The sequence below is a fragment of the Austrofundulus limnaeus genome, unplaced genomic scaffold (genome assembly GCF_001266775.1).
Source record: "Austrofundulus limnaeus strain Quisiro unplaced genomic scaffold, Austrofundulus_limnaeus-1.0 Scaffold777, whole genome shotgun sequence".
Taxonomy (NCBI): domain Eukaryota; kingdom Metazoa; phylum Chordata; class Actinopteri; order Cyprinodontiformes; family Rivulidae; genus Austrofundulus; species Austrofundulus limnaeus.
In genome coordinates, this window is record NW_013953179.1 from 9,393 (window position 1) to 20,643 (window position 11,251).

An 11,251-nucleotide genomic window follows, 5' to 3' on the forward strand; every position below is an offset into this window, starting at 1 on the left:
ACTCCCACCACACACACACACACATACACACACACAGTCCAACTCTTTACATCCTGCGGCCATAGAGTCTGTGTCAGCGTTGCATCTGGTAAACACGACGGTGGACACGTACTCCCACCACACACACACACACATACACTCACATAGGCAGACAAACATGCAAAGAGACAAGACACACACATACTGGCTAACAGGATAATGACTGGCCAATTAGGCACATGCTTGATCTGTCTGGATGTATCCAGTCATCTTAGCCCCTCCAGCAGCCATTACTTAGGCATGGAAACACACATATCATGCCGACACACAAACCAAAACAGTGAAACGCACACAACTGGAGCAACTTGAGAAGCTGTTCCCTCCAAAAGGCGACCTCCTGGACTTAAACCTTGTGTGTGTTTAAAAAAACAAAAATTTTGTTCTTACTTACAGGTGTAACAAACTGACGGACCATTTTCAGTTTGCGTTTTTTTCATGCCGGTTATTCAACTACACTTCTGTTTGCCTTTGATTTTCAGGCTGCAGCAGCAAAAAAATATAAAGTGTGCTCTACAGACAGAGCAAAACCTTTTTTTTTCTGTTTTAATTACGCTGTAAGTCTCAACTTTATTGAGGAGCTTTCTGTAAAGTCCACGCTGTTTCACATTTATATTATGATGGATTCTTGAAACCTTTGACTCTTGCGTTGCATTTTTAGTTGAAGCCAAAGGGCAGAGGTTTTCCAGTTTGGTTCGCTTCAAATCTCATGGCTCCGTCTGTAGATAATGTGTTCTTGTTGGATTCATTTGTTGGAGACCTGCAACAGTTTGGAGCATGAAGCAATTATCAAACAGTCAGGGTGGGAATTTGCAATTCCAAGTCTGAGGATGTGCTCCTTTTGTTGCAAGAAAGTGGAGCAACACCATGTTGGAATTAGGGGTGCAACAATACGTCGATCTATATCGATATACCAATTTGAATGGTTCATTATTCATTTATATTGAGGCAAAAGGAAAATATCGATCTACAGTATTTCGTCATCATATGCTCGATGTGAATCGATAGCATTTGCCCATCTAACACAGTCATTGTGTTAGATGGGCAGATGATATCGCATTATATCGATCTCAGACATGTGAATTGAATTGAACCAAAATCGTATCGTGACAGACTGTAATATAGAGAAATATCAAATCGTCATCCAAACATATCGATGTATGTGATCTGGTGATTTGCATCCCTAGTTGGAAGTGAGTTACAGTTTTAAGCGAAGGAGTCTAAAAGACTTTTCATTAAAAAAATTTACGATGCTGCCTTTTTTTTCTCTGGCTGTTTCTCTTTGGTCATGTCCAGCAGGATGTTTCAGGTGGCAGCTAGAACTTGATGAAAACTTAACTAATAGATTTGAAATGCCTCTGTATAACCCAATGATGGATGGATGGATGGATGGATGGATGGATGGATGGATGGATGGATGGATGGATGGATGGATGGATGGATTAAACTAACTAAAACTTAGTTTGGACTTGATTTTTTTGTGGCAGGCTGATCACAAAACTCTCCCTTTCATTTTCATTTTTAAATCACAAATTAAAACTCTTCCTTTTAAACAGTTATATTCAGTTGAACTTGCATTTCGCATCACCTCTATAAGTTATGTTAAAGTGGACCTATTATGCAAAATTCACTTTTTAAAGTTTTTTTTACTCAACTTTGGGTATGTACTTCTTAAAAAAACAGTCCTAGGACCAAAGAAATGCACCCAGGGGCATATTTACTGTAAGTAAATGTATTTTTAATGTATATTAACAACAAGTTTTATGCTTCCGTCATTTTGTGATGTCACAAGCCATACGACAACCCACCGGAACCTGCTTTCAGCCCCTTACCTAGCAACCCCCGAGTGAGACTCCACCTCCTCAGTATAAAAAGCCATCACGGTTGTTGTTGTGTAATGCGCAGCTCATTTCACAACAGCCCTCTAATAGGGCAATGGGTAGAGTGTTGGACCAGAGAGCGTGAGACCAGCATGGACACAATGTAATTATTTATTTATTTTTGTTCGTTATGAACACGTTTTCTTGTGTACCTCTATTGTTTAGCTTATTAAAGCCTTGTTAAAGCCTATTTGTTCGAGTTTCTGAGGTATTTAGACCGCTGCTGCTCCCTGCTCTGGTAACAGCATGCAGAGTGAGCAGAGCAGAGGAGGGAGAGAAAAAGAAAGAAGCTGCGACCACGACTCTGCCTCTGGGTCTCATATGGTTGTACAACGGAGCTTCTGCTATTATTAGCCATGCTAACGTAAACGCTGGCTTTGGAGGGCAGAGTTAATGTCAACCGATTTTTGGAGGGCGTTACCAACAGAGCTCATTAACATAAACAGCTCTTCTGAACAGAAGTCAGAGCAGGCAGAACTAGAAAATGGGGAATTTTATCATCTGAGAATTATTTTGTGCATTAAATTGAATGAACATGGTCTGGATAGCCCACAAACATACCATAAAAAAAATTCTCGGACCCATAATTGGTCTCCTTTAAGTAATGTTGTTTTTACTGTAGTTGTTGTTTTATTCTTTTGTTTTGTCTTTTGTCTTGTTCTTCATTTTATTTTATTGTAGTGTCCCTACAATGTCCCTGAGTGCCATGAAAAGATGCCTTCAAATAAAATGTAATATTATTATTATTATTATTATTATTATTATTATTATTATTATTAATTACTAATATTGTAAACAAATAGTGTCCAGACAATGTGATTAAAAATTTAAATATATAAAATACATAATGCAAAAATAAACCTCATCATCATTTTCCAGTACTATGTGAAATGAATGCTGCAGTTAAACAGTTTATTATGGTTTGAACATGGAGTATACATTAATGAGGTCTAATATGAGAGCATTTGTTTACACTTTATGAAATGCATATTTATGCATATGTATTATTGTACATGTGTAGGTGGTATGTCTTTGCATGCTTCTCTCCTGTTGGTGATATTGGCCTTAACTCCAGATATACTCCATTTGAATGGATGATCCTCACCACCATCATTGCAAACTGCATTGTCCTTGCTCTGGAACAGCACCTTCCTGATGGAGACAAGACACCTCTGTCTGAACGACTGGTATAACTATTTATATCTATCTACGCACTCACATCCACATAAATATTGCGCGCACTTGCAGTGGACATAACACACATCTTGTGTATTTAGACATCACGTGTCATGACAACCCTTTACGATCATTTAATTTGATCATTTGAAGCATATTGTAAGCATATGGATTGATGGTATAATTGCTGCATCATTATATCTGCAGTCAATATTTTTCCATTATGATGACATAGAAATAAAAAAATATATATATTCTAGATGCCCCACAATCTGCCTCCCACTGACTGTTCTTTTCTCACCTCACTTTTTTCAACTTCTCCCTGTACCCCCCCCCCCCAACACACACACACACACCTTAATCTCCTCTTTCTATTTTTTTTCTCTTTCCATCTTTCTTCATTACGCATCTCACTTTTTCCCCTCTCCTCCTCTCCCTGCAGGAAGAGACAGAGCCCTACTTCATAGCCATCTTCTGTTTTGAGTCCGGGATAAAGATCCTGGCTCTGGGATTTGCGTTACATAAGGGCTCCTATCTGAGGAATGGCTGGAACGTCATGGACTTCGTGGTCGTGCTCACCGGGTGAGTGCCCTCCAGCATCTATTGCTTTCTTCATTTTCATGTTATTTTAAAAAAAAAATCAAGATTCTCTTTTAAATTTTCAGTGTTTATTTGTTGTACAAATGAAGCCAAATGAAATAATTTGAAGGCATTTCCATGGCTAACACTTTCGCTCAAGTGTTCTGCTCACTGGTGTAATCAGAGATCATGACATTTTTATATTTTCTGACTCAAAGTTTTTGACTGATTTGATCAGTTTGAACATCTCAGAGCCATTCATCACACAGCTGAGGGACAAATAAAGGGTTATTCTTTTCTAAAAATAATAATCTAGTGTTACGCTGTCATGCTTTTGGGTGTGTGCCAAATCTACCCCTCTGTAGGATGTTTCTGATGTTGTTTACCTGATGAGAGAGACTAACTACTGGATCTTTGGGTCATTTCTCTTTTGCCGAGCCATTTCATTTAAATGTATTTTTTTCTCTTTTTCCTTTCTGATGCAGCCTGAAACTATTACACTTTATGTCTCACAAACGTCTGCAAAGCATTTATTAGTAAAACAGAATAGGATTTACTGAAGTTTAACAGTTTATAGTTAATTACCATTGACTCTGATAGTTCTAATCAGTAAAATGTTATCTATTTAAGTATTTAAATCATGCTCTGAATTTGTATGTGTGTATGAACTGGATGCTTTATGACCACAAGTGCACTCCTGAAGCCGCAGCAGAGGTCTGATTTGACACGGTGTGAGTGTGTGATCAGAGCCACTCCCCCTCAGTCACTATCCTCCTTTAATGAGGACACAAACACACACTCACACAAGCTGGATCAGAGCATCGCTGCAGGGGGCAGCAACCAGGGCAAAGTGAAATGTCACTTCTCAGAAAAATGGGGGAGAAGGTTTGTTGTTATAGAGATGGCTGACAGAGTGGTATCAAAACATCCTCCATTCCCCTCCTTCTCTGTTTTTGTCTCTTTTGTTCTTATGTGATCAGTTTTAAATGGATAAATAACACAAATGACCTCTATCTAGATTATAGTTGATCATATAAGTCCATTCTTACGTGGCAAACATGGAGCTACCTTGGCTTTATTGTTTCTGTTTTGGCTAAGTCTGAATGAAGCAGTTAGGAACATTAAAGAGATAATTTGGTGATTTTGAAGTGGGGGTTTTGTTACTTATGCATAGTTAATATCTCACCAGCAGTAGACAATAATGTGAATAAAACTATTTGGGGTGTTTGTGGAGAAATTCTAACTGGAAAGACAAGTTAAGCACTGCTCAGAGCAGGACTCAATCATGGGTGAATTGGGTGAAACTTGGTTTAAACTTCAGTATGACGTGAGACAGTGGGTTGGTCGTTACGTTATTTCGGACATCTTTTTCCTGACCGAGTATAAACGGGCTGAGAATGCGGCAGGCCATAACTTAGCATTATTCCTCCCACAGCTCATAGATAAGTAGGCTATATAAACAACAATAGTGATGGCTGGATAATGTTTTTTTTTTTCAGTCAATGATCGGTGTTGTGTTGGGTGAAGAGTCTGGGAAGAAAACCTTTTTTTCTGGTGATGGAAAAAAGACGTGAACATCAGATGCATGCTCACACGTTCAATAGGCTCAAACCATCTGCTCGTCAAAGCTGTTTATCTTTCCAATTTAACAACCAGCTTCAGAGAAAAGATTATTTTCAACAAAATGACACGCGGAAGGAAGAGATGCTCGGAGTTCTGCTCTGGTCCTACTCCTCAATGATGCATTGCTCCTCATGAACAAACACACCCACGAAGTTCTGACCAATCACACACTGTGAGCCCCAAGGTCCACATTGCAGAGTTCAGACTTGGGGTAATGCACACAACAGGTGACACCAGTGGCAGTGACGTGCAGTCACTAGAGGCAGGGCATCATGGAAATGAAAAAGAAAAAACAATATTAAATACATTAAAATGTCATATTTATATAATGCTTTGTACTATAAACACATTTTCAATTAACTTAAACAATTTTTAATATGTTTCTTATTCAAAATTGCCGAATTTCCTTATATCCTGTTCAAATACAGGATGAGACAGACTATGAGGAAACTGCATCCAGATTGTGCAATCGTTTGAACCCCGCTCTATCGCCACATGGATTGCGCAATCCCTCCTGCATGTTATGTAGTGAGAGCAGAAAATGTTTCTATATGTCACCATTAAAATGTTTCTGAATTTTTTGAATATACATCTGACATTTCACAGTTTAGCAGATGTTTATTATATAAATATGTATTTGTGTAATGCGTTCTGTGAGCTGAAACGGCTGAGAAAAGACACAAAGGGACTACAGGTTTTTATTTTGATTTACAGATTTCTGAAGGTCAGTATACAGATAGATGTCTGAAGGGGTTGACATGTATTCCGTGAGGCAGCAGTGAGGACCACTAAGCCATTGTGTTGCCCTGTCCTATGTCACTTTTGCATGAGAAACTTTATTATATTGATAGTTTAGTCAACCCAACAATGTCCAGGTTTCCACGCTACTGAACCCGCGAGGGGACATGGGGGATTTTTTTTCATTTTGCGTTCCCTCGCAAAAGTCGTTTATCACTGTTGTGCCTGCCCGTTTATTAACAAACTCACATGCTCACCATTAGCGAGTTAGCCTACTACTTTAATTCAGCTTTAGAATGAATATATCACACAGTCACGCGTGGAAGTATGTCATATGCCGATATTTTAACACAGAGCAGCCGCGCAGCATCAATGTCAACTTCACGAACTTGTGGCGACACATCCTGTTTTGGTAACCGGATATTTCAAAATAAAAGTCTGATTTAATTCAGTTCATATACAAATCAATCTTTTGCGTGGGAACGCAAAACAATATTGCGAGTTAACGCAAAAGTATTGCGAGGAAATGCGATGGTATTGCGTGGGAACGCAAAAGAAAAAAAATCCCCCATGTCCCCTCGCGGGCTCAGTAGCTACGCTAACTAATTTCACTAAAATTTCCTACAGCTGATAAATTCTTCAGGAGTTGTTTTGCTCTGGCCAACAACTTCAAACCTTATTTTCACAAAAAATGTTTAGATTTTTTTATTTGTAGATTTTGTTATTAATGCTGCTGAACTTGAAATCACTGCTGACTGGCATAAGTAACAAGGTATACAAATAATATAACCATCTGGACTGCTGAACAAAAGTTTATTTTGTTGTTTTTAGCACAGATTTGCCCTTGAGCTTTAAGTAGCAGTTAGCTTGAAGCCCTCATAAAAAGCCCATTTCTCCCCGATTCTCCAAACAAATGTTGCTCTGAAAAAGTAAAATCTACAGTCTTTTCCTCACTTTCCACAGAGATTGCTTTCACAAATACCAATCTAGCAACATAAAGTGCAACTGTTTCCTGCAGCCATGAGTGCAACTTTAAAATGCGACTAAAACTGAACTCACACTGCAGAACTGTAGATGGGTGGACAGATGGGTGGATGGATGGCAGGATACAGTAAGATGGTAGACGATATGGTGAGGAGGAGGCAGAGGAAGCCCTCTGAGACCAAATGGAGCCCCTTTGCCAGAGTTGCAGCAGAGTACTACAGCAGCCGGATAACAGAGGAAAGGAAAGTAGGAGGAGGAAAGAATCACGTGACAACGTCTCTCCATTCCCCTGGGCTCTGGATAAAAAGACAGGTAAAGAGTGGGGAAATACAAGATGCTTTTGCTTCTTCATTTTATTTATTTATTTGGTGTTTCTTCTTATTGACAGCGTACGAAAGACCGAGCAGGAGACTGCAGGAAGGAGGAGAGAGTGACGTCTAGGGGGGACGGGGAAAGAGAGAGTGATGTATAGAGGGTGAGAGAGAAAGAGAGAGAGATTTAGAAGAGCGATGCGTGGGGGGGAGCAAAGATGGAGATGGAACAAAGGAGGAGGGGAGAGGGGGAAATGAAAAATGCAGAACAGGAATGAATGTGTGTGTGTAAGTGCTGCAGTAACCTGCTTTCCCCAGCTCCCTATGATCAATCACTCAGCGCAGCCTATAAAACACACACTGCTGGTTCCTCACTGAATACGAACACACACATGAACACGTACAGCATTTCTTTATTTAGCAACTGTGAGTGTATATACATAATTACTACCCACAGTCTAGACTGCTACTTAAAGTGAGTTTACAAATTTTCGCATATCTCAAAGATGAATGTTTTGAAATGAATACAAGTTATCAGAACAGACTGCAGACAGTTACTTTGTGTTCTTTTGTTGTTAGACAGTCAAAAAGGTTGTGGTGGTTCTTTTCAAGCTTCAGATGGTGGCTTAGTTAACCCTGAACTCCACATTTAGTGCATTCCTGTGATATCTTGGTTTTTCTAAGTGACAAATATTGCATCCAAAAAAATGTATCTATTGTCTAACGCCCACGGTACATTCTCAGTTTATGGTTACTTCCTCCCTCTTTATAGCCTACCAAGGACTTTGAATTTGCATAATAGGCTGTTCAAAGAATTTGACTGGTTGTCTTCTTTTGATTGACACCTCTTTTGACCAACTAGGTTCATCTATAGACTCTACAGAGCCCAAAATGTGTGGCAAGCCCCACATGTCCCACCTGTCCGTGGTACACGTGATTGACTGACTAGAATCAGCCAGTCAGCACTGAGCTTCATCCTGACACCACAGCTGTGTAGTCAATCAAGTTACCTTTTGTTTTTGTTGTTTTGTAGTTTCGGAAATTTAAAAATAGATAATGGTTATAATGTGTTTCAACTTCAATAACTAAATACTAGTTACAGTTACAGAAATTATGACAGCTGAATGTAAAATTTCAGATTAATAGCTTTACATAGAGACTAGGCTTTTGAATTTGCTTTAAAGGGTTTAAGTTGAGCACTTAATTTAATTTGGTTTAGGGTTAGGCCCACAGGTTAACAGGCTAACATAAAATACTTTTATTTCTGTGACTTTAAAAGAGCAACTGAAACAAGTTGTGTCCCAATGGTATCAGTGTCAGGGCCCAATATCTACATTTTTACAAGCACTCCTACACAATACCAGTATCAATACTATGATGCAGGGATATTGGTATCAAAATGCAATTGAATATGTTACAGTTTACATTTCAAGTAAAACGTTTGTCTGTTCCACGTTTAAGAAAATTATCTTAGCTGAAATAAGTTTTTATATTATTTTTATTTATTTTAAAATGTTTCAACAGTATACATTTGATTTGATCCAGTCAGAGGGGCTGTAGGCCTATGAGGAAGGAGAGACACCTTGTTCTAAATAAAGTCATTCTGTATGTTTACAGAGTATGGCAACCTTTTAGATTCACAAAGAAACATTTTCTTGGTCAAGTGGCGGGGAGTTTGTCTTCTGATCTTCAGTCTCTTCTGTGTGCAAAAGTATCTTTTGCAAAACACAGAACCTGATATGTTTGTTGATATAGTCATGTGAAATAAAGTTGCTCCATATTGTGTAAAAAATATATAGTAAAAAGCCCTATATATATGGAGAAACATTTTAAAAGTGCTTTAAAAATCTAGAGAACATAAATGTGAACTAATTATCATTCTATTAAGCAGCACTTGTACATAAAGCTTCTCCTGACTCCATGTGACTCTTTACTTTTTAAAGGAGGATGAGGTATACAGTATATGCAAAATTGACTTTTTTTTGAGCTTTGTTTCATGTTAGAATGTTGTTCCCTCATCAAAAACATAACCAGAGTGTTGATTCATACATGAAAAAGAAGCCTTGAATCTCCTCTGGTTGCCACGTGGAGCTACCTAAACACTTGCTGGTACAAAGCACCGCCTATTGTACCTAGCTCCTCCCTGGAGCTCAGTCTGCAGCCGAGCTCCCGCCTCAAAGAGCACCCCTCCTCTGAAGCATTGTTGTGAGGACGTGTTCAAGTGAGAGTGTTGGAAACAGTAGGAGGTTCTAAAAGAGACAGGGTGTACTTTCAAGGTGTTTAGAAATGTAATTTTGATATATACTGTGATTTCATAACAACTGAAGCTAATATAGTTAGTTAGCATGGAATTGAAGTATGTGCCTGGGAAATTCTTTATTTCCTCCCCTCCCGTGCCTTATGGGCTCGACACACAGGGAGCAACAAACTACAGCAATTTACGGCTGTCATCGCAGCCAGGATGAAACCCGTCACATGCGATGCGATAGCGATTGCAGCGTTGCGAGTTGCACTCTTGGGTCGCACTCTCGGGTCGCACTCTCGGGTCGCACTTTCAGGTCGCTCGTCTTCACGAAATTTGATTGGTTCTTTACTACTGCTCTAGTAAAGGTTATAGGTGGTTTGCAAAAAAGGGGTGTGTGCATTACGGGCGTGTAAACTAAACAAATCTTGCGATGCTAATGATATTGAAAAACAAACGCACACCAAGATACGATTTTATGAGGAAAAACCTACTGGATAACTTCACCCCGGCACCAACAAATTCTCACAAAGCTGCCATTTTTAGTAATCACTTGGTGAAGGGTCAAATAAAACTGGAAAGTTTGACAGAGCTTAAATAATGTTTAAAGTGTTAGCTTACTGCAGTGTACAGCATACTCTCCTCTCATTGGTCAGTCAATGAAACCCTCGCTGATTGGTTGTAGGGCTGCCACAATTAGTCGATTAGTCGACGACTAATCGATTATTAAAATAATCGATGACTAATTTAATAATCGATTAATCGTGTTCTTATTTTTTTTTTGTTCTTTGTTTTTCTCTCCAAACTGCTTTGACACCTTCCACTGCCACATCTGCCTTTCTGTCCTTGACACACATGCACAGTAGTGGTAACCGGGGTAGGCCGTGGACGTCACAAGACATTATACAGACAGGCTCTGGTATCATGGCTACCTGACAACAGAGCTCAAAAGTGTGGGACCATTTAAAGAAAATGAAAGAGAAACCTGTGCAATATCTGCAGAGCAGAACTTGCCTTCCACAGCAATTATTTTTAGTTAGCATATAGCTAAAATCTAACGATGGTTATATAATAGCAGCTGCATTCTGGTACGATAAGCTGTATGTTTTATATTCAATTAATGTATGATCCGATTAGTCAACTAATCAAAAAATAATCGGTGATTAATCGATTATAAAAATAATCATTTGTGGCAGCCCTAATTGGTTGTACGCTAAGCGACAGTGACAAAAGTTGAACATTTTTCAACTTTCATATGTCACGTTGCAAGCTCGCATGTGCACGTCTATGTGTACGAGCGCGAAATTTCACATGCACAATTTTTGCCGGTCGCTTGGTTGGAGGAGGGCAAGCAATTGTCGCCTCACCGCACAAGTTCCATAGGAAATGAATGGAGAGCGAGCAACGTCGCCTCCCGTGTGTCGAGCACTTCACACAAATTTGCTGTTTTTTTCGCCTGCTAACTTATACTTTATCTTTAACCTTATAATGTTTGCTTCAACAGGAGTAAAATAATTATTCTTCATCTCTCTTATTTCACATTCTGTCACAAAACACACGTTCATTATTCAAAACGTACAACCAAGTCTTAAGACTTGATTCAGTTTCATTTTGTGTGTCAGTAGTCTCTCTCTCTCTCTCTCTCTCTCTCTCTCTCTCTCTCTCTCTCTCTCTCTCTCTCT

General features: G+C 39.1%; 1 protein-coding gene across 1 annotated transcript in view; it reads left to right on the plus strand.

Annotated features, from left to right (window-relative positions):
- Nucleotides 1–2,996: 2,996 nt before the first annotated feature.
- Nucleotides 2,997–11,251, plus strand: part of LOC106532484 (voltage-dependent P/Q-type calcium channel subunit alpha-1A) — a gene marked incomplete at both ends in the record, with an annotated part of 31,374 nt that continues 23,119 nt past the window's right edge. Inside the window, 2 exon segments of the mRNA XM_014028540.1 lie at nt 2,997–3,103; nt 3,535–3,674. Of these exon segments, the coding sequence (XP_013883994.1) occupies nt 2,997–3,103; nt 3,535–3,674 (247 nt within the window).